A 22,915-nucleotide genomic window follows, 5' to 3' on the forward strand; every position below is an offset into this window, starting at 1 on the left:
GAGATCCTTGCAAAAAGGAGATTTTCTTGCGAATAGGAATAGAGATCCTCGGTCGTTGGACCAGAAGATTCGCTTGAGCCATCTTACAAAGGCGGCTCTTTCTTGGTGGCTCCAGTCTCCTGTCTTGTGCCAGGGCAAGTCCTTCCTGCCGGTGTTTTGGACAGTGATCACCATGGACGCCAGCCTGTCAGGCTGGGGTGGAGTGCTGGGGAAGCTCTGTGCCCAGGGGATTTGGGCGTCGGAGGAGTCTTCCTTGCCGATCAATATTCTGGAGCTGAGAGCGATCAAGCTCTGCCTGCTTCACTGGACGAGTCGGCTACGTGGCTCTCCGGTTCGGATTAAGTCGGACAATGCCACAGCCGTGGCTTACAGCAATCAAGGGGGGCACCAGGAGTGCTCTGGCGGCCAAGGAGGTGGTCGAGATTCTGCTTTGGGCTAAAGCCAATGTTCCGGCTCTTTCCACAGTCCACATTCCCGGTGTGGAGAATTGGGAGGCGGATTATCCAAGTCATCAGGTGTTGGATCAAGGGGAATGGTCCCTTCATCCGGAGGTGTTTCATCTCCTGTGTGTCCGGTGGGGGACCCCGGACATGGATCTGTTTGCATCCCGCCTCAACAGAAAAGTTCAGCGGTTTGTGGCCAGGTGTCGGGATCCTCTAGCCGATGCCACTGACACTCTGGTGGCTCCTTGGAGCCAGTATCGGCTGATCTCTGCCTTTCCTCCGCTCGTACTCCTGGCGCAAATTCTTCGCTGGGTGGCGATGGAAGGCATTCCTGTCGTTCTGGTGGAACCAGACTGGCCTTGGCGGTCTTGGTACGCAGAGCTGGTAAAAATGGTCGTGGATCCTCCATGGCGTCTTCCTTTGCGGGAAGATCTACTTTCTCGAGGACCGATCTTCCATCCTGCTTTACAGTCGCTGGCTTTAACGGCTTGGCTGTTGAAAGCAAGGTGTTAAAGGATAGCGTTCTCTCTGACTCGGTGATTCCGACTCTTTTGAAGGCCAGGAAGTCGACTTCCAGGAAGATCTATCATCGTACGTGGAAATCGTACATTTCATGGTTTGAATCGCTGACACTGCACCCTCGCTTGTTTTTTGTAGCTAGAGTTTTGGCCTTTTTACAAAAAGGGGTTGAGCAGCGCTTGGCGTTGGGTACTATGAAGGGCCAGGTTTTGGCCTTGGCTATTTACTTCCAATGTCCATTGGCTACTAGTAGCTAGATTCACACTTTCATCCACGGGGGGTGCGTCATCTGGCTCCTCCGAGGAGATCCCCGCTGCCGCCGTGAAATTTCTATCTGGTTTTGTCTGTTCTTCAAAAGCCTCCCTTTGAGAATATTAGGGATATTTCTCAGCTTTGCTTGTGACAGAAGGTTGCCTTCCTAGTGGCTATCACTTCTGCTCGCAGAGTTTAAGTTGGCAGCACTATCCTGTTTTTTTTTTTTTTTGTGTAAATATTTTTTATTGAAATTAAAGGCACACAATGTAAATGAACAAGTGTACGAATACTGTAATACAATAACATGGTACAGGCTTAACCGCTTGCCGACCGCCGCACGACTATATACTGTGGCGGTCAGCCCCTCACAGGCAGAGTGACGTATCGGTACGTCACTAGCCTGGGAGGGTCTGGGGAGCGAGCGGGGGAGAGGGAGAAAGTCAGGCAGCTTGTGTAAACAAGCTGCCTGTCATTCTCCTCGGGGTAAAGACACTGATCACACGGATCTACTATGTAGATCCATTGATCAGTGTCCTTACAGCTCAAGCCACAGCCAATCACAGTAGAAAGCACGCCCCTAGGGACACACACAGCACCTCCCTCCCAAATAAAGTTAACCCCATTCACTACCAGTGTATTTTTACAGTAACAGTGCATATGTATAGCACTGATTACTGTAGAAATGTCACTGGTACCCCCAAAAGTGTCAAAAATGTCAGTCAAGGGTCCGATCTGTCCGCCCCAATGTCGCAGTACCGCAAAAAAAATCGCAGATCGCCGCCATTACACGTAAAAAAAAAAAAAACAACAAAAATGACAAAAATCTTTCCCTTTGTTAGTAAACGCGATAACTTTTGCGCAAACCAATCAAAATACGCTTTTTGCGATTTTTTTTTTTTTACCAAACATAGGTAGCATAAAACAAATTGGCCGAAAATGTTAAAAAATTTTGATTTTTACATTTTTTTTGGGGGGGAATTTCATATAAAAAAATTTGAAAAATATTGCTATTTTTGCAAAATTGACGCTCTTTTTTTGTTTATAGCGCATGATCAAAAAATCGCACAGGTGATCAAATACCACCAAAAGAAAGTTCTGTTTGTGGGAAAAAAAGGACGCCAAATTTGTTTAGGTACAGCGTCGCACGACCGCGCAATTGTCCGTTAAAGTCACGCAGTGCCGAATCGCAAAATACCCCCTGGTCTTTTAGCAGCCAAATCCTCCGGGGCTTAAGTGGTTAATGAGAATACAACGTTACAAGCCGAACAATGCCTGACCCAGGGAAGTGGAGGAATCAGGGTAGGGATAAGTTAAGGTAAGGTAGGATGGGGTAAGGATGCAGTAGAATATCAGTGACCATAGTATACAATACAATACAACATTAGAGCTTGGTTATTTTGTAGCCCAGAAGTTCCATTGAGAGTTGTTCGCCTTATTTGGTGGTCCACAGGGATAAACTGGTCCTTTGGCCAAAACAGTCTTTTCCCCCTAAGGTGGTGTCGGCTTTTCATCTTAATGAAGACATTGTGTTGCCTTCCTTATGTCTTAATCCTCGACATCCCAAGAAGATTGCCTTGCACTCTCTGGATGTGGTTCGGGCGATAAGGGTTTATCTGACGGTTACTGAGTCCTTTAGAAACTCTGACTCTCTCTTTGTCCTTCCGGACTCATTCTACTAGAGCGCTGAGTGCTTCTTGGGCTTTTCGCTATCAGGCCTCGGCGGTACAAGTTTGTAAAGTAGCGACTTGGTCATCTGTGCACACCTTTACCAAATTTTACAAGGTGGATTTGTTGTCTTCTTCTATGCCTCTTTTGGATGCAAGGTTTTGCAAAAGTTAGAGAGCGCAGTCAGATAGCAGCAATCTGAGCGCTAAATAGTATGAAAATCAAAAATTTAAAAATGGTAAGAAAAAAGTGCCACATCCCAAATATACTAGAAAATTGTTTGAATGGATTCAAGAGTAATTTTATATATAAAAAAAACAGTTTATTATTTAAAAACCAACAAAAGTGGTACATGAGCCCCATGCAGGGAATCAAAAAAGTGTCAAACTGATACAGCAATATACACAGAATGAACAAAAATTAAGGTTAGTATATAAGTGTTGTCATACTACATCACGGAGAGTGGATCTCATGAGGGGTGACAGGAGAGGAACTGCCGTCCGTCAGGATCCCATGATGTTATATGTTATATTCAAATGGTAGGCAATAGATAATTATAATGCTCAACATGTTTCGCTTTTGTAAAAACTAACGAGGAAGGTGTTGGATCTGGTGGTGGTTCCCCATCCGGGGAAGGTGTATGCTCAGGACAGGATCTTTCTGGTTGTGCAGTCTCCAGTCTATTTACTCCTGATGCAAACTATTGTGGCTCACCCTATCTTGGCTTCTTACCTTTTTTATACCGAGCCATATAGGATTTAAGAGCAACCTCTAGATACGGCTAGACTTACAAACTAGCCTGTCCTCAATCTAATCCTCTACCAAGATGACATTTATACACCTGTTACTTACCCTGATCCTGCCTACAGATCCAACACCTTCCTCGTTAGTCTCATGCCGCTGGCATATTAACCCATCCCACTGAACTGCAATATTAACACAGAAATATGTTATAGGCTCCCGATGAAGCTTTTTACAAAAGCGAAACATGTTGAGCATTATAATTATCTACTGCCTACCATTTGAATATAACATCATGGGATCCTGACGGACGGCAGTTCCTCTCCTGTCACCCCTCATGAGATCCACTCTCTGTGATGTAGTATGACAACACTTATATACTAACCCTAATTTTGTTCATTCTGTGTATATTGCTGTATCAGTTTGACGCTTTTTTGATTCCCTGTATGGGGCTCATGTACCACTTTTGTTGGTTTTTAATAACTTTATAATCTGTTTTTTATATATATAATATTACTCTTGTGCCGTTAAAGTCCTTGCCTGATCCATTCAAACAACTCATGCCTATACTGCTTTGGGTTGTCCCACAAAGCTCATGAAGATGAGGCTGCGTCCGTCAATGGACAATAGAGAAAATTCGATTTTTGTAAGATCTTACCGTAAAATCTTTTTCTCTGATGTCCATTTACAGACCCAGCACCCGCCCCTCTGAATTGGGGAGGGTTTTTTGTCTTCACTGCTTGCAACTAAACTGATGTGCTGGGCTGTGTCTGTGAGGGTCATGTCTGGAGTGACAGCACTGTGGGCCTGTATATGCTAAAACCTTGTACTAACGTACTGCCTAGACTACTCCTGTAGGTAGCAGCATAACCCACACAGCTCATGAAGATGAGGCTGTGTCTGTCAATGGAAATCAGAGAAAAAGATTTTATGGTAAGATCTTACAAAAATCGTATTTTTGCTGTGCTGCAGCATGGCAGTAAGGGTATGGTTGCATTTAACAATATGGGTACTTTGTCTTTTATTAGCTGATTGTTCAAACCTATTCGCAGTGTAATTGTTCTCTTTTTTTTTTCTTTTTTTTAGGTTTTCTGGTGTAACAGAAGATGATCTGGAAGACACAACAATAACTCTTCGAGATGTTCAAGCAGTTTTACTCTGCATGTTCAGCTGCGACACTATATTAATTGGTCATAGCTTGGAAAGTGACCTTTTTGCACTTAAGGTAAGATATTATTTCCATCATTCTGGAAAATAAATATTTTCTCATTTAAACCAGTTTCAATTTATTTCAGACAGGGAAAAAGGTAAGATATAAGAGACTGAAAACCCTGATCTGTGTGAAGGTAGAGAAACCATTGGCATAACCTACCGTAATTAACACCTGGGGCCATTTTTTTTTTTTTTTCTCGGGTATAGCATCTACAAATTATAGTATATATTTGAAAATTAATTTGTTCTGATGTACTAATGGCCTATCTCATTTCTTGCGGCCTGAAAATACCAAGACAGTACAAATACCCCCAAAATTACCCTTTTTTGAGAGTAGACCTTCTGAGGCATTTAGTAAGAGTCATGGTGTGTTCCCAAAATCTACTTTTCTTTTTGCTAGAAAATAATATAGAACCTCCAAACAGTATATATTTTTTTTAGCCCAGACCCAATTATATATTTTTACCCCAGGCCCTATAGAATAAAATGGTGCGTGTTACAATTTTGTCACACGGTATTTATGCAGCAATTTTTCAAATGCAATTTTTTTGGAAAAAAAAGACATTCATGATTTAGAAAAAAAAAAAACCGTAAAGTTAGCCCAATTTTTGGTATAATGTGAAAGATGATATGATGAGTAAATAGATGTCACTCTTTAAAATTGCATCTGCCCATGGAGTGGCACAGGAGGTCTGGTGCTAGAATGAATGCTCTCGCTCTGAGGTTATCGACAATACCTCACCGTTTTCATTTGCATGTGGGAGTAGCATATGCATTCGCATTTGCGCGTAAGCATGGTGGGGCGGGGGCGCTTTTTAACCACTTCAATACAGGGCAGTAACACCCCCTTTCTGCCCAGGCCAATTTTCAGCTTTTAGCGCTGTTGCATTTTGTATGACAATTGCGCGGTCATGCAACACTACCTAAACCAAATTTATGTCATTTTTTTCCCACAAAAAGAGCTTTCTTTTGGTATTTGATAACCGCAAGGTTTTTTCTTTTTTGCTACACAAATAAAAAAAGACCGAAAAGTTTGAAAAAAAAAATTTTTTTGTTTATAAAATTTGGTAAATAATTTTTTTCCTGCACTGATGAGGCCGCACCGACAGGCACTGATGGGGTGGCACTAATAGGGTTGCACTAATATGCAGCACTGATAGGCGGCACTGATAGGTAGCACTGATATGCAGCATTGATGGGCACTGATAGGCAGCATTGATGGGCACTGATAGGCTGCACTGATGGGCACTGATAGGTTGCATTGATGGGCACTGATAGGCGGCACTGGTGTGCAATAATGGGCACTGGTGGGCGGTCACATGACCCTTGAGAACGACGGCCTGCGTGCCGACGAAACCGGTCGGGAGCATTGGAGCGCAATCACGCCGTTTTTTTCTGCCATTTCCGGGACCGAATGATACGGATTGAACAACGTGGAAGCGGCACCTTCTTGTGTCATTTTCGGATCCTGAGTTGAATGCCCGTTTATCTGTTTATGATGTAAGTGTGTCCACTTTATTTTAAATACATTTCTTGAACGTACTTCACCATTCTGGCCATTCCTTCATTTACATATTGCTGAGGAGCGTGAGGTGGCGGAGGAGTGCAAAGCTTTTTGATACACAGGCGATTGTAAAGCGGATGCTCCAGGAGGGCTCGGTCTTTCACTTCGGATTCTGGTTATTCTGATATCATTCTGCTTGCATTGACCCCCTATAACTAAGGGGTCGGTGCTTTCTGGTAAGCATTCCCACACAACGGGTGCCCATGTGGTGAAGGGAGTGAAGATTTGTTTCATGAGCAAGAATCATCCCTTGGAGACTGCACCATTTATATTTATTTGTTGGTGCATGGGACTTTACTTATGATTCATTTATTCACTGGCTATTGATGCACTTTATATTTGCTATATGCACTTTTTATAAGAATATTTGATGCACTATATATTTTTATCTGGTTAAGCACTTTACATTTAAAGTTTGTGATTTTATAGGTCACTATACCTTGCAACATTGGCTTTGCCACTAGCTGATGCACTTTATAATTTATGCACTTTATATTTAAGAGTTTTTTAATATTTTACCGCATATTGCACTTTTAGGTGAGCGCAGCTCAGTACACCGTAGGTGTATTATCTACCATTCCCACGTTTTTTACGATTCAGCTGCAGCCCCCCCAATTTTTTGGTTCACACCAATATATGTGCACTTATATATATATATATTTATTTGTTTATTTAGTTCACACTAACCTAAGCATTTGTGCTATACATGCACTTTGTTCATCCATTTATTTTGAATATATTTGCACTTTATCCATTTGCGCAGGTACTATTGGCGCCTAACGCCAATCATTCTACTATCTCCCTGCATAAGGTTGGCACAGATCACTGCTTTTCCCCTGCTCCACTGTGTTTTAATTCCACTATGGAACACATCGCATCACTTGCCCATACTCACAGCCCCTACTGACCACAGATGGCTATCGGATAAAACGGCTCTCCCGGGATTCAGTGATATGTTTTTCAGACATATGTCAGCATTATTGCAGTGACCAGAGTGTAATTTTTCCTTCTATCTTTTGCAGTCAATTCGATTTTCAGCTGTTTGCGCCTGCATTTTATGTGCCTTTTGCTTTTTACATTCACTAGGACTTATTCCGGTCCTTTCACATATGGCTGCAAAACTCACTTTGCTGTACCCCTTGGAGCAGGCTTTCCCACACAGGTCCCTCAATTTCTTGGGAGTGTTCTATTCTGGTGCTACCACGGCCATCCTCCGGGCATTGCGACACCTTGGCACAGTCGTTTGCATGCGCCATTCCCAGCGGTGACCATGTTGATGCCCCAATACTTTTTGAATTCGGTCTCGCACATTCTATTTGGGCTTGCAAAACATTTCGGCTGTATCTTGCCTCCTGGAGAATGGGCTGTGTCATTTTTGGTGGTGAATGCCCACCTTTTCTTCTCCTTTTAGAAGCTCTCCTTATGTAGCTGTCTTTCCACAAGGCCTGAAATATTTCTTCCTTGCAGCTGCCTCAGAGTGACCTGGTCACAGATGCCATTAACTTGCTCAACAAGTGGTTCTTGAGTACTTTGAAGGGATTTCTTCTCTAGCTTGCAGGAATCAGAAGTGCAAAGGCAGCGATTCAGTGGGCCACACTAGCTTCTACTAATGATATTAAAAGGGTTAATAGTTTTTGGACAGTAAGAGATTGGGAAAGAACCCACTGGTTGTAATACAAAAGGGGGCAAACAGCAGTCTCTCCTCAAATATCCTTATTAACAATAAATATACTAAAATGATGGCCACACAACAAGAATTAAAATTGACAACGTTGTCATTAAAACAACACCGGGGTCTAATCCATCACTCAGACCAGTAGGGTAGCCAGCTGGGACTGTACAAAAGGATAGTGAAAAAAGGTCAGAGTGAGAACCTGGGAAAATACCCTATTATTGTGTTAGCCCGAGCACGGCCATATAAGTCAGCGGGTAACATCCAGGCTGACTATTTAACCCATAATTACAAATCGGGCACTGATTAGCGTTTTGGTAATATTGTAATGCGTTCCCTCCAGACGTCCCCTGATGGTATCAGCGCAAAAGGCAGCACAAGATGCTTAATGTTCAAACCGTGGTTAATCTTGTATTATACAAAGTCAGTGCAGCAGACCAGTGGTAGCCCACAGTAATGGCAATGTTAAATCTTGTTACAGCTTAATATTGTAAAGTGTCCACATACTTAGCGATACCATGTCCTAAATAGGCTAAATACAAAACCAGCAGAAAGTGACACAGCCATGTCAATCATCATGTCAGTTACAGGCACAATCCAGTCAGCGGTCAACACGGATAGCCAAATGCAGTAAATCCACATAGGCAGTGGAGGACCCCCGAACTGGGAAGTCTATCCACACAGGGTGTACTCAAGATCACCGGTTCAACTGGGTGCCTAGCTTAAAGACTTGTCTGATCCCCTTTGGACAGTGGATTTCAGACGGATAGCTCTGCCTGTCAAAGTGCTCTGGTTCTCAATGGATGTCATTTGGAAGCTGGCGTTTCACTGTGCTGACTGCTGGAATGGTGTCCGCTCAATACAGTTCCATATCAGATGGACAGTGTTTAGCGGAACGGAGTGGTCACCCACATGGTGCGGATGAGTCAGTGGGTGTGAGGAGGTCGTCAAACCGACACGTTTCGCCCACCTAACGTGTGAGCTTTCTCAGGGTAGGGTGACACTTGGTGACTAGGTCTTTTTAACCACTTTAGCCCCGGAGGATTTTGGCTGCTCAAAGACCAGACCCCTTTTTTCAACTTGGCACTGCGTGACTTTAACTGACAATTGCGCGGCCATGCAATGCTGTACCCAAATGAAATTTATGTCCTTTTTTTCCCACAAACAGAGCTTTCTTTTGGTGGTATTTGAGCACATCTGAGTGCGTTGTGCTCAAAATGTAGAGATCAGGAGTGCGTTGCGCTCAGAATGTAGAGATCAGGAGTGCGTTGCGCTTAGAATGTAGAGATCAGGAGTGCGTTGCGCTTAGAATGTAGAGATCAGGAGTGCGTTGCGCTAAGAATGTAGAGATCAGGAGTGCGTTGCGCTCAGAATGTAGAGATCAGGAGTGCGTTGCGCTCAGAAGGTAGAGATCAGGAGTGCGTTGCGCTCAGAAGGTAGAGATCAGGAGTGCGTTGCGCTCAGAAGGTAGAGATCAGGAGTGCGTTGCACTCAGAAGGTAGAGATCAGGAGTGCTTTGAACTCAGAAAACAGGTTCTTCTGTGATTTGCTGAGCAGATCAGCTGGTCCTGGCCATTTGTTCATTGGCCGGGGACCGGTTGATCGGCTCGTGCTGTAGCAAATCATAGCACAGCTGGGGTGGTGGGCACACACACACATGCGCCCTACCTAAAAGCGTGGATCACGTATACATTTCATGTTCTGGTCATTTCTTGTTAATGATCATCTATGATTTAATCATGTGTCCAGAACAATGTATTTTGTAGCTACAAGTCCTGTGACAATGATCCGATCGTGTCGATCGATGTATGGCAGATGGTGACTCCCGATAGTCGGATCTGAAGTCTGAGGAATAAGAAATGAGAAGAGATGTGTGCCCTTCCCCAGAATGCAAATCATTCTTCTGGGTGGAATCCCCCTCCCCATCTACATAATGGTGACTGGGGTGACTGGACACTTCTTCAGTTAACCCCAGTTCATCACGTTCCCAGTGTGTGGGATCAGAGTGTGGGCTGTACTAAGCAGACTCCGGGCAGTGTCGGTGCCCATGTCTCCGCCTCCTCCTTCCACTGCTTTGCATGATCTGCTCACCACCACCACAACGCCACAATAAAAGTAAATAGTGACTCAGCAGCAGCAGCCGGGCACCGTGATATGTGCGCTGCAGCCTGCACACTTAGTACACTCCCTTTGTTTTTTCCCCCCCACAGCGCTGTACACATAACTTTTATTATTACTGGGGGACCAAGAGCAGAGCAGCGCCCCCTGGTGTCCGGAATGTTATCTATATCATCTAGTGCTTGTCTGCAGCAGGGATAAATGAAGAAAAAAAACACCTGCCGTCCCGGGCGTCGGACAATATGATTTGCCTCCCCCCTTAAAGTGCCGCCCGGGTCCAATGAACCCAGTGGGACCCATGGTAAGGCCAGCCCTGGATATTAATAAAAAAAATGGAGCGAAATTTTTGAGAAAAAATGAAACTTTCAACTTTGTCTTTTAAAAAATATCCAATATACTCAATTTATATCATATATTTTGGCCAAAATGTATTTAGCTACATGTCTTTGACAAAAAGAAAATCTCAAAGAGCGTATTTTTATTGGTTTGCACAAAAGTTATAGAGTCTGGTGTAAATACTGGAATTTATGCAGCTTTTACTTTCTGACTGCCTATCTCATTTCATGAAGTGCTAAAATGGCAGGGCAGTACAACCCCCCCCCCCCCCCCAAATTACCACTTTTTGGAAAATATACATCCTAAGTAATGTCCTGAGAGGCATGTTGAGCTCATTGAATATTTAATTTTTTTTGTCACAGGTGTTTGAAAAATGACTAGAAAATATATATTTTTTTTTTTACATAAAGTTGTAATTGAAATGATATATTGCTCATGCATGCCATGGGTATATGTGTAATTACACCCCAAAATATATTCTGATGCTTCTGCTGAGTACAGGGATACCACATGTGTGAGATTTTTTGGGAGCCTAGCTGTGTAGGGGACCCCGAAAACCAATCACCACCTTCAGGTTTTTTAATGGTGTAAATTTTTGATTTCACTCCTCACTACCTATCACAGTTTCGGAGGCCCTGAAATTTCAAGATAGCACAAACCCCCCCCCCCCAAATGACCCCATTTTGCAAAGTAGACACCCCAAGCTATTTGCTGAGAGGTATGGCGAGTCCATGGAATATTTTATATTTTGCCACAAGTTTTGGGAAAATTACATTTTTTTTTTTTTATTATTTTAACACAAAGTTGTCACTAAAAGATAAATTGCTCACACATGCCATGGGTATATGTGGAATGACACACCAAAATACATTCTGCTGCTTCTCCTGAGTACAGGGATACCACATGTGTGAGACTTTTTGGGAGCCTAGCTGTGTAGGGGACCCCAAAACCAATCACCAGGTTTTCTAATGGCATAAATTGTACATTTTACTTGCACACTACCTGTCACAGTTTCAGAGGCCCTGAAATTTCAAGATAGTACAAACCCCCCCCCCCAAATGACCCCATTTTGAAAAGTAGACACTCCTAGCTATTTGCTGAGAGGCATGGTGAGTCCATGGAATATTTTATATTTTGCCACAAGTTCCGGGAAAATTATTATTATTATTTTATTTTTTTACACAAAGTTGTCACTAAATGATCTATTGCTCACACATGCCATGGGTATATGTGAAATGACACCCCAAAATACATTCTGCTGCTTCTCCTGAGTATGGGGATACCCTAAGTGTGAGACTTTTTTTGCAGTCTAGCCGAGTACAGGACCCCGAAAACCTATCACCACCTTCAGGCTTTCCAAGGGTGGAAATTGTTGTAGTATACCCACCATTAACCCCCCCAAACATCCAAACCCACTTCTTAATGGCGGGTATACATGACAAAATTCCATGTATACCTAATGGTATTTTAACTGCAGTGGTGAAATCACCTACCACAGCGCTGCCATCAGAGGTATCCATATATGCTGAGTGCAAACGCTGTTTGTGTCAGAATAAATAAAATCAGTGTGGTAGCCGATGAGTGTACCTGCAAGGCAAACTGGTTAACAATAGAATGAAAAACAAACAAAGTACTGTACAGTAAAAGTACAGTAGAAAGAGTAGAAAAACAGAAAAATAACTCAAACGACAACTGTTTTTGGCTTCGGCTTTTTTATTTTATAATTTTTTTGTAACTTTTTATATTTTTTTGTATTTTTTTTTTTACACTTTTTTTTTGTGAACTGCAACTTTCCAGGTTAGGGTCTCTCAAAATGTCGATAGCCATCGAAACATCTTTCGAGACCCTGTGTTAGTGTGCCCTACACTGTGTTGTGCTGTACCCTACACTAAAACTCCACTAGTGTGTGGTAGCGTTGGAAACATTCCCCGATGCAGAGACCAGGTTGGTCAGGACAGAAGGGACAATAATAGCGGGTGTCGTGCCTAAATCCGCGCCTGCTACAGACACGACATCTTCTTTGGGGGTATCGTTGGGTAGGGGTACTCGGGAGGACATGTGAAAAATGCCTCTCATGCAAGCCGGCTCACTGCATCTGGAAGGGGAAGTTGGGCAGGAGCGCCTCCTGGGTACAGGTAGCCTCCGATGATCTCGTCCTGGAATTCTCTCAAGCATCCAGTTCGTCCTGACACTTTGTACAGCACAAAGGCATTCAGCATAGCCAATTGGAATAAATAAACAGACACTTTTTTGTACCAGTGTCTAAGTACGGCGCCAAAAGCTGGTCGTTAAGGTCCACCCCTCCCATATTAAGGTTATAGTTCTCCATAACACCAGTTGTCGTAGTAATTTTCGACTGTCATGTCTGCGTGAAGGGAGGACAGAACGAAAACATCCAGTGTATCCCTCCACTTCACTGCAAGCAACTTGTCAGTTTTCAAGCAGGCACTCTCCCCCGACTAAGACACTCTTTTTGGTTATGCCCATGTTGAGGGAAAGGCCCAGAAAAGTATTAAACTTGGAAACCGTTACAGGTTTCCAGCCGAATTGTCTGGCAAGGGGCGAATTTGGGTTGGCGGCGATTAATTGACCAGCGTATAAATTTGTTTGGTCCACAATAGATCTGAAAGGATCTTCCATGAAAAACAGCTCCTAAAAATTCAGGGGAGTAAAATTGGCTGTTTCCACATGGATTCCAGGTTGGGCAGTGAAGTACGGGCGCTGTAGTATCAGTGGGCTGCCAATCAGGATATGCCAGCGCATCAGGGAGGGCACTATGGGCTCTACGGGGCCTGTCTTCGAATACACAGTGGCTGCGGGCCACTACTTATGGTAGCCACCGCACTAGCTTCTACTGCACTTATGGGATGCACCACGTCACCAAGTGATACTGCAGTGCTGGTTGTTCTAGGTCCAGGGTGTACTAGGCCGCTGGTGCTTGCCAGGCACTAGTACCGACACTCTGCTCCATACGACCACGCTGCGATTTCTACACCTCAGCAACTCCAGAATGGGGTCGGTACACCTGGTTTTAGGGACCCATCCGTCGTCAGAGCTGTCTGTCAGGGAGCCACTGCTCTCTTTTTTTTTTTTTTTTTTTTATTTTTTTTTATTAGAAATAATTTTTATTGGATTTTCAGAAAATAAAGGGCTTGTACAAACATCGGAAAATATACCATAGACATATAAATAACAGTAGATAACTCTGGACGTGAACTCCACATCCACAAACTTACATACTTCTACTTGAATAATTGCCAATACACTGCATTGCAACAACATTCTATTGAGCAAATGAACTCGCTACAATATGCACTTACATATTTTAAACTGCCTCGGCCTTCCAGCACGGTCGGTTCCCACGCAGCCCCCAATTGGGAACATTATGCGCTACGTAGGGCCGACCAAGCTCAGGTCCTGTATAAAGGCGGTTAACAACACAGAAAGGGGACAGAAAGGGTAAGAAAGGACACTTTATGAGAACAAGTGAGGTAGTAGAGCATAAAATAATTCACTTAAGAAGCTCTATAAGTCTCCCATAACTTCCATCTAGCTTTGAAACTTTGAAACGTCAAAGTGGAACTTGACAGAATACTTTCATATTCATGAGATTCATCTACAATTTGAACGACCTCACGGAGGGAAGGTGAAACATTGCTCTTCCAGTTGCGAGCGATGACCAACCTTGCTGCATACAGAATGTGCTGTACAACTACTCTGCACATCGGTGGGTAACAGTCCAGCCCAATACCCAATAGTGCTAGCTCAGGGTTCAATTTATTCAGGATACCTGTGACCTCTGCTATCAGTCTGTGTACTGAGGACCAGTAACTCCTCAGTGACATGCATGTCCAGAGCATATGGAAGAGTGTCCCCACTTGTCCACAATCTCACCAGCACAGATTAGAGTAAGATCGATGGAACTTTGCTACAATGTACGGGGTCCTGTACCATCTCAAGTGTATTTTCATCGCTCCTTCTCTAAAGTTGGCACACCTAATCAATGAGTAATTCAGTCTAAAAGCTTTTAGCCACTGTGCATCAGTGAATGTCCTGTTCAGGTCCCCCTCCCATTTCAGTTGGTGATATGACTTGGTGAACTGCATACGGTCCTGCATAGCATTGTAGAATACACCAATTCCATGTTTGGATGAGAGAGCATCCACTGCTCTCTTCAGGTCCGTATACTGACCCTGATTCTGCCAGTGAGGCTTCCCCATCGCTCTCATCTGACATGGTCAGTATACTGTAGGCCTCTGCACTACTGTACCACCGGTTGGTCATGTTGGCAACTAAATATACAGGTATAGTAGTGTGATTCACAGGTAAAAAAGCACCTGGTTGTCGAGGACTATTTCAACCGCTACCAAAAAAAAAACTGCTAATGCTAGCAGGGATCAGGCCTGACCGTAATCTATTGATTACTACACTTGCCTGGGTGGGGTGGGCTGGGAGGAGGGGCTAAACACAGGTGCTGGCAGGAATCAGTGCTGATCGTGCAAACACCGCATTTTGGGAACCCTAAATTATTGGGGACGCTAGTATAGTTCTGATCAGATATTGATCTGTTCAAACACTATACTAGTAATGGAAGTGTATGTGTCTGTGGTAATCAAGGGGTTAAATAATATTTCTAACTATGCATCGGGGATCTGCACTATCCTAGTCTGACGCTAACACTAACTAATGTCACCTGTGACACTAATAGTGATCAGAAAAAAAATTGTACACTATAAAAGTGACACTGTGACAGGGCAATGAAGGAGTTAACTGGGTGTGATCAGAGGGGGATCAGGGGGTTAAATCTTTATGGGGGGGGTGGCAGGGACCCTAAACCTACTTGGGACAGAAATGTACTCGCTAGCGCTAACTGAAGTCACAATCACAGATATACAGAAAAACACTATATTACCTGTGTATAGTGTGCAATGTAACAGGGGGAAGGGGTTAACTGGGGGTGATCAGGGGGTTATATAACTTTATTGGGGGGTGGCGGGTATCCTAACCCTAAAAGGAACGTCCGCAAGCGCTAAATCAGGTCACAAGTCACACTAATACAGGTATATAGGAAACTGCTATATACAGTGTGTGTTGTGACAGGGTGTGTAGGGGTTAACTGGGGGTGATCAGGGGGTTACATCTTTATTGGGGGGTGGCAGGGACCCTAAACCTACATGGGACAGAAAATAATTTGCTAGCGGTAACTCAAGTCACAATCACACTAATACAAAAATACAGTAAAACACTATATCACCTGTATATTAGTGTGCAATGTGACAGGGGGGAAGGAGTTAACTGGGGGGGATCAGGGGGTTAAATCTTTATAGGGGGGGGGGTGGCGGGTATCCTAAGCCTAAAAGGAAAGGCCGCAAACGCGAAACCAGGTCACAAGTCACACTTATACAGGTATATAGGAAAATGCTATATACTGTATACAGTGTGTGTTGTGACAGGGGATGATCGGGGGTTAAATGTGCCTATCTATGTGTGTGTGTGTGGGTGCTTGGTGCAGTACTCACAGTTCAGATCCGCTCTCTCCTCTCGATGAATCCAAAAAGGATTTGGGAAGGAGAGAGTGGGTCTATTTTGTGCCTGTGTTTACGTTACACACGCACAAGTCAGTATCTGTTTGGGCAGGATCGATCAACAGGTCCAGGCCAAAAATCATTGGCCTGGACCTGATGACTGATTGGCTCTGAACCCAATCAGACCATCAGCGGGGCCGGGGGAGCGCGCCCCAGAGCGGCAGGGGTGAGCGAGTTAGGTCTACGTCGCTTTGCCTGTAAGCGGCTGAGTGCCGCAGTAAATCTACGGTGGGCGGGGCGGAAGTGGTTAAAGGGTAAACGGGTTCCCTATACTCAGGATATCTGATGACATTTAGACCAAGGCACATCTAATTCATAACCCGTCAATGGGTCAGGTTTTGTGTGGGAGCAAATACTGCAATATAGCACCACCTTTTGGCCATTAGCAAAAAAAACACCATACTTTAGCATTAAATAGCCATACATTCAGAGTTTGCTCAAGAGGTAAAACTACACACATTTTACAAAGTGTAATTTTCTTAGTAGTAAAAAGTGGCAAGCATTAAACGAATTGGGATGGAGCTAAATAAGTAAGGGTATCCGTATCTCAAATCAAGGGCACACATAATGTCCATTTTAATGACATTAAATTACCAGAACAGAAAATGGAATACCAATAGGATATTGCGTCTAGTATACATAGATACTTGTGGAGAGTTATAGGACAAAAACACCAGTAAGTTTAAATCCGTGTTTAACCCCTTCATGGTTAAAGTCCCCAGCCGGAAAATCCATTTTTTTCCCTTTTGGAGAAGAATTGTATTATAGGGTCTCCTTCTATTGGACAGTTTTAGGACTTAGAAGCCTTCCATTTTAAGGCCTTGAAGTTGCCCATTATACTGTGTGTGGAGCTGGGCGATTGGTGTCTCATCGCCACTACCCCATATACGTGACTGGTGTTCACCGATACAGACTTTTAGTTAGAACTATTCGTTCTTCCCTAAAACAGCCTGATACTGACAGCTTGGATCCCTGTCCCCTGCTAGAGTCCATCTTCTCCTTGGAATAACCTTCTTTGGGTGAGCCTTCCCCCTCTTCTGCTATGTCCAGAGAAGAATTCTCCTCTGCCCTGTTGAAGTTCATTGAAAAGGTCTCAGCTATGATGGCAGTGGGGTCACAATACATGGACCACAAGCTTATCCTTTTCCACTGGGGTCTGCCCAAGAGTTTGCTGTGCCATTGTGTGTTTATGCACAATTTATAAGGCATGGAGAGGAGGGCATCAATTCCATTATGTATGATGTGGTGCAAGAGGAGTCTGTGGACAAAACTTCTAAGCTCAGACACCTTTTCAGTGTTGGTGGATACAGTTTGTGTTTCTAAGCCTTCAGAGTAAGCAGCATCTAAGGCTATTAGTATGGATTCTCGTAAAAGTCCCCAGTTAGTTAAAGCTTTCTTTTATACTCAGTTATGCTGTCAGAACTGTACAAGGCTTGACCTACTCCTCATAGGGTTTTGTACCCTTCCTAGGTGCTTTGCTCAACCATATCCCATTGAGGAGGGAGTTCTAAAAGAAGGGCTGTTCTGGGGGCAGATCCAGATTTCTATCCTAACAAGACACTGACTGTCCCTCTCAAGGATGTCCTGGCATTCAATGGCCCTAGGAGCAAATGCCTAGAGGCTCTTTCAAGGGCCGTCATTGCCTTGACGGGCCCTACCTTAAAGTCTGCTATTGCGACTGCATCCATCTGTCAGACCTTGAGTGTTTGGGCTGCAGAGATCATTGATGTTCCAAGTTCTATCCTCTCAGATGGAGCTCATATCAATGGCCCTACTGTATTGTGTGGATGGGCTGCTAGATCTCATGTGCCTGATTTTTTTTAAATAAGCCTCCGTTCGGTTTCCATGCAAAGAAACCTTTGGTTTAAGTATAGAGTTGCGGAGCAGCTTTGCAAGAAGAGTCTGTTTTGCATGCTTCAACACCTCCCTGGATTTATCAAGGAGATTATCAGAGGCAAAAGCCCCCTTTGTCCTGAACAAAATCCAAGCAAAGCTAGCCATGTACTGATAGCTTACCTCCCTCTCCAGGCTAAAAATAAAACAAAAAGAAAAGCTTAATCCATCCACTGTACATAGCATGGAGAGACCAATCTGTGTACTTTGCCAGCGGAGCCGGCTGTCAAAACAGCAGCTGCATCTGATGGGATGCAGCCACATTGTAGCTGACATTTTTCCAACCATTTCCTACAGTTTTTCAGTGAAGGGATGTGAGACAGGAGGCAGCCAACAAGGCCTCCCACTGAGCACATTTGGCTATTTCCTCAAAAATAGGTCAAAATGTGTACAGTGTACAGCCAGCTACTTCAGAGTCTAAAAAGGGGTTCTTCGTTTCTCTCAGGCCTCCAGGGACACCCACTCCACCTTAATGCTTGTACCCCTAAGGTTTCTAAGCCCCAAGGTAGGTCCTCACAATGAAGGGGCAGGGCTGTTTTACTGGCATTCATGGCCTTCACATTCTAGGAACATTTCAGACCCCTGAGCATGGTCTGAGTTTTAATCTCTTTCCCCTTTTCACTTCAGGCTGTCCAACCTCCTGACATTTCCAGAAAAGTGTGCAGACATCCAAATACAACTTGTTCGCGGTTTCAAAAACCAATGGGGACATTCATCTCTTTCTGATTTTCAAGGTCTTCAATTCTTTCCCGTGGGTACAAAAATTCCACATAGTTAGGTCCATAAATATTGGGACATCAACACAATTCTAATGTTTTTGTCTCTATACACCACCACAATGGATTTAAAATGAAACAAACAAAATGTGCTTTAACTGCAGACTTTCAGCTTTAATTTGAGGGTATTTACATCCAAATCAGGTGAACGGTGTAGGAATTACAATAGTTTGTATATGTGCCGCCCACTTTTTAAGGGACCAAAAGTAATGGGACAGATAAACAATCATAAATCAAACTTTGACTTTTTAATACTTGGTTGTAAATCTTTTGCAGTCAATTGCAGCCCGAAGTCTGGAACGCATAGACATCACCAGATGCTGGGTTTCAATCCTGGTGATGCTCTGCCAGGCCTCTACTGCGACTGTCTTCGGTTCCTGCTTGTTCTTGGGGCATTTTCCCTTCAGTTTTGTCTTCAGCAAGTGAAATGCATGCTCAATCGGATTCAGGTCAGGTGATTGACTTGGCCATTGCATAACATTCCGCTTCTTTCCCTTTAAAAACTCTTTGGTTGCTTTCGCAGTATGCTTCGGGCCATTGTCCATCTGCACTGGGAAGCGCCGTCCAATGAGTTCTGAAACATTTGGCGGAAAATGAGCAGATAATATTGCCCAAAACACTTGAGAATTCATCCTGCTGCTTTTGTCAACAGTCACATCACCAATAAATACAAAAGAACCAGTTCCATTGGCAGCTATACATGCCCATGCCATGACATTACCACCACCATGCTTCACTGGTGAGGTGGCATGCTTTGGATCATGAGCAGTTCCTTTCCTTCTCCATACTCTTCTCTTCCCATCACTCTGGTACAAGTTGATATTGGTCTCATTTGTCCATAGGATGTTGTTCCAGAACTGTGAAGGCTTTTTTAGATGTTGTGGGGCAACTCTAATCTGGCCTTCCTGTTTTTGAGGCTCACCAATGGTTTACATCTTGTGGTGAACCCTCTGTATTCACTCTGGTGAAGTCTTCTTTTGATTGTTGACTTTGACACACATACACCTACCTCCTGGAGAGTGTTCTTGATCTGGCCAACTGTTGTGAAGGGTGTTTTCTTCACCAGGGAAAGAATTCTTTGGTCATCCACCACAGTTGTTTTCCATGGTCTCTTGGGTCTTTTGCTGTTGCTGAGCTCACCGGTGCGTTCTTTCTTTTTAAGGATGTTCCAAACAGTTAATTAGGCCACACCTAATGTTATGCTATCTCTCTGATGGGTTTGTTTTTTTAGCCTAATGATGTCTTGCTTCACTGATAGTGATGGCTCTTTGGATCATATTGAGAGTTGACATCAACAGATTCCAAATGCAAACAGCACACTTGAAATTAACTCTGGACCTTTTATCTGCTGCTTGTAAATGGGATAATGAGTGAATAATGTACACCTGGCCATGGAACAGTTGAGCAGCCAATTGTCCCATTACTTTTGGTCTCTTAAAAAGTGGGAGGCACATATACAAACTGTTGTAATTCCTACACCTTTCACCTGATTTGGATGTAAATAATCTCAAATTAAAGCTGAAAGTCTGCAGTTAAAGCACACTTTGTTTGTTTCATTTCAAATCCATTGTGGTGGTGTATAGAGCCAAAAAAGTTTAGAATTGTAGATGTCCCAATATTTATGGACCTGACTGTATATTGTGACACAGGCACACATTTCATACTTTTGGCTCTGTATGCCACCAGAATAAAATTTCAACGAAACAATTTAAATTAATTTGAAGTTCAGACTTTCAGCTTTTTATTTAAGGAGTTAAACATAAGTATCAAGTACAAATTAAGTACAAGTACAGCCCCCCCATTTTCATTTGCTCAAATGTAATTGGACAAATGAATATCATTAATAGATTATTAATTTTTAATAATTCTTGAGAACCCCTTACTGGCAATAATGACTACCTAAAGTCCGAAACCCATGAAATTACCAAAGACTGGTTTACCTCCTTTCTGATGCTTTGCCAGGCTCTAACTGCAGTGGTCTTTAGTTGTTCTTTGTGTGTATTTCTGCCTTTAGTTTTACCTTCAGCAAGTGAAATGCATGCTCAATTGGGTTGAGATCAGGTGATTGACTCGGCCATTGCAGAATATTCTACTACTTTGTCTTCAAAAACTCCTGGGTTGCTTTTGCTGTGTTTTTTGGATCATTGTCCATCTGTACTGTGAAAAGCCGTCCAATCAACTTTGCTGCATTTGGCTGAATCTGGGCTGACAGTATATCTCTAAACACTGCAGAATTCATCTGGCTGCTTCTGTGTTCTCTGTCACATCATCCATAAATACCAATGACCCAGTGCCACTGGAAGCCATGCATGCCCATGCTATCACACTGCCTCCACCATGTTTTACAGATGATGTTGTGTGCTTTGGATCATGAGCTGTTCCAAGCCTTCTCCACACTCTTTTTTTTCTTCACATTATTCTTTCTTCGTCATTCAGAATATTCTTAGTTTCATCCATCCAAAGAATGCTTTTCTTAATGTTTTTTGGCAAAGTCTAATCTGTCTTCTCTAATCTTTAGGCTCACTCTGGTACAAGTTGATCTTGGTCTTATTTGTCCATAGGATGTTGTTCCAGAACTGTGAAGGCTTTTTTAGATGTTGTGGGGCAACTCTAATCTTGCCTTCCTGTTTTTGAGGCTCACCAATGGTTTGCACCTTGTGGTGAACCCTCTGTATTTGCTCTCGTGAAGTCTTCTCTTGATTGTACACTTTGACAATAATCCTTCATTTGTCTGGATGTTGTCAATGGGGTTTTCTTTACCATAGAGAGGATCCTGCGATCATCCACTACTGTTGTCTTCCATGGATGTCCAGGCCTTTTTATGTTGCTAAGCTCACCAGTGCATCATTCTTTCCTCAATGTACCAAACTGTTGATTTGGCCACTCCTAATGTTGCTGCTGTCTCTCTGATGGGTTTATGTCTTTTTTGAAGCCTTACAATGGCCTGTTTCACTTGCATGGGCAGCTCCTTTGAATGCATGATGTAGGTTCACAGCAATAGATTCCAAATGTAAATACCACACTTAGAATCAACTCCAGATCTTTTATCTGCTTAACCGAAGAAGAAAAAATAATGGAGTAGCCCACACCTGGCCATGAAACTGCTTCTAATTTAGTTGTCCAATTTACTTTTTGGTCTCTTGAAAAAAAAAGTGGGGTGGGTGGCTATTCTTAAATCTGTAATTCCTAAACCCTTCCATTTGGATGTACATATCCTCAAATTAAACCTGAAAGTGTTCACTTCTAGCCCAGTTCCTTTATATAACTATAGCTTGAATATGTTTTTGGAAATACCTGAAAAAATCTAAAATTGTGCCTGTGTCCAAAATAAAAAAAATATTTTATATATATATATTATATGCCGAACTCTATATTTAACTAGATACTCTGTCATTGCCTCACTGCAGTCATGGGATTTCCTGGACATGAAGATCTTGCCTGCGCCTCCTGCAATTGTGCTGTGGGCAATTAACAGTACCAGTTTGTTTCTGTCCCCTTTGGATTGCAGCCGGTCCAGAGTCCTCCTCTCACATGGAAAGCTTGTGATTCTCCACTCTTTTTTTTTTTCAGACTCTAGGACCATCTCTCCTTCCATTTTTTGGGTCTTGGGTCTAATAGTAGCCTCCATCGTGGTGATCCCTTATGCCCAGTTCCACTCCAAGCCCTTGCAACTCAACATCTGGCTGCAAAGGATATAATGCTTTCTTTGGATTGACTGATTTGCCTTTTGCTATGGAAATGCTTAGATCTGTCTTGATGGCTTTCCATTCTAACCTTGGATTCAGGAACATTCTTCCCACTCCAACATGGGAGGTTGTAACGATAGACACCAGGCTATCGTTATTGCAAAGATTCTTAGGAAATTTTTTAATGCAGGGCCATTTGTTTGTACCATCTGCACTGGACCTCTTAGCTGCTGGGTCTTCTAACCTGGATTCACTTGGAAAATGCTAGATCAGTGGCCTACCTTAACCACCAGGGAGGAACTTTCATGTGCAATCTAAATTCCTGCCATGGAGAGTTGCCGGCTAAACATGATATTGGTAGCATCTGATCCGTGGGAAATGGTCTTTCCATCCATAGGTGTTTAAGGAACTTTTCCAGAACTTGTGGAAACTTGCAAAGTGCCCAGGCTT

At 43.3% G+C, this 22,915-nt stretch overlaps 1 protein-coding gene across 1 annotated transcript in view; it reads left to right on the forward strand.

Moving 5' to 3' along the window:
• Window positions 1-22,915, forward strand: part of REXO1 (RNA exonuclease 1 homolog) — a 420,363-nt gene that overhangs the window by 312,566 nt on the left and 84,882 nt on the right. Inside the window, exon 14 of the mRNA XM_082243284.1 lies at window positions 4,710-4,848. Coding sequence (XP_082099410.1) covers window positions 4,710-4,848 — 139 coding nt within the window. The remainder of the gene's footprint in view (window positions 1-4,709; window positions 4,849-22,915) is intronic.

This window comes from Pelophylax lessonae (assembly GCF_965119305.1).
Source record: "Pelophylax lessonae genome assembly, chromosome: 1".
Lineage (NCBI taxonomy): Eukaryota > Metazoa > Chordata > Amphibia > Anura > Ranidae > Pelophylax > Pelophylax lessonae.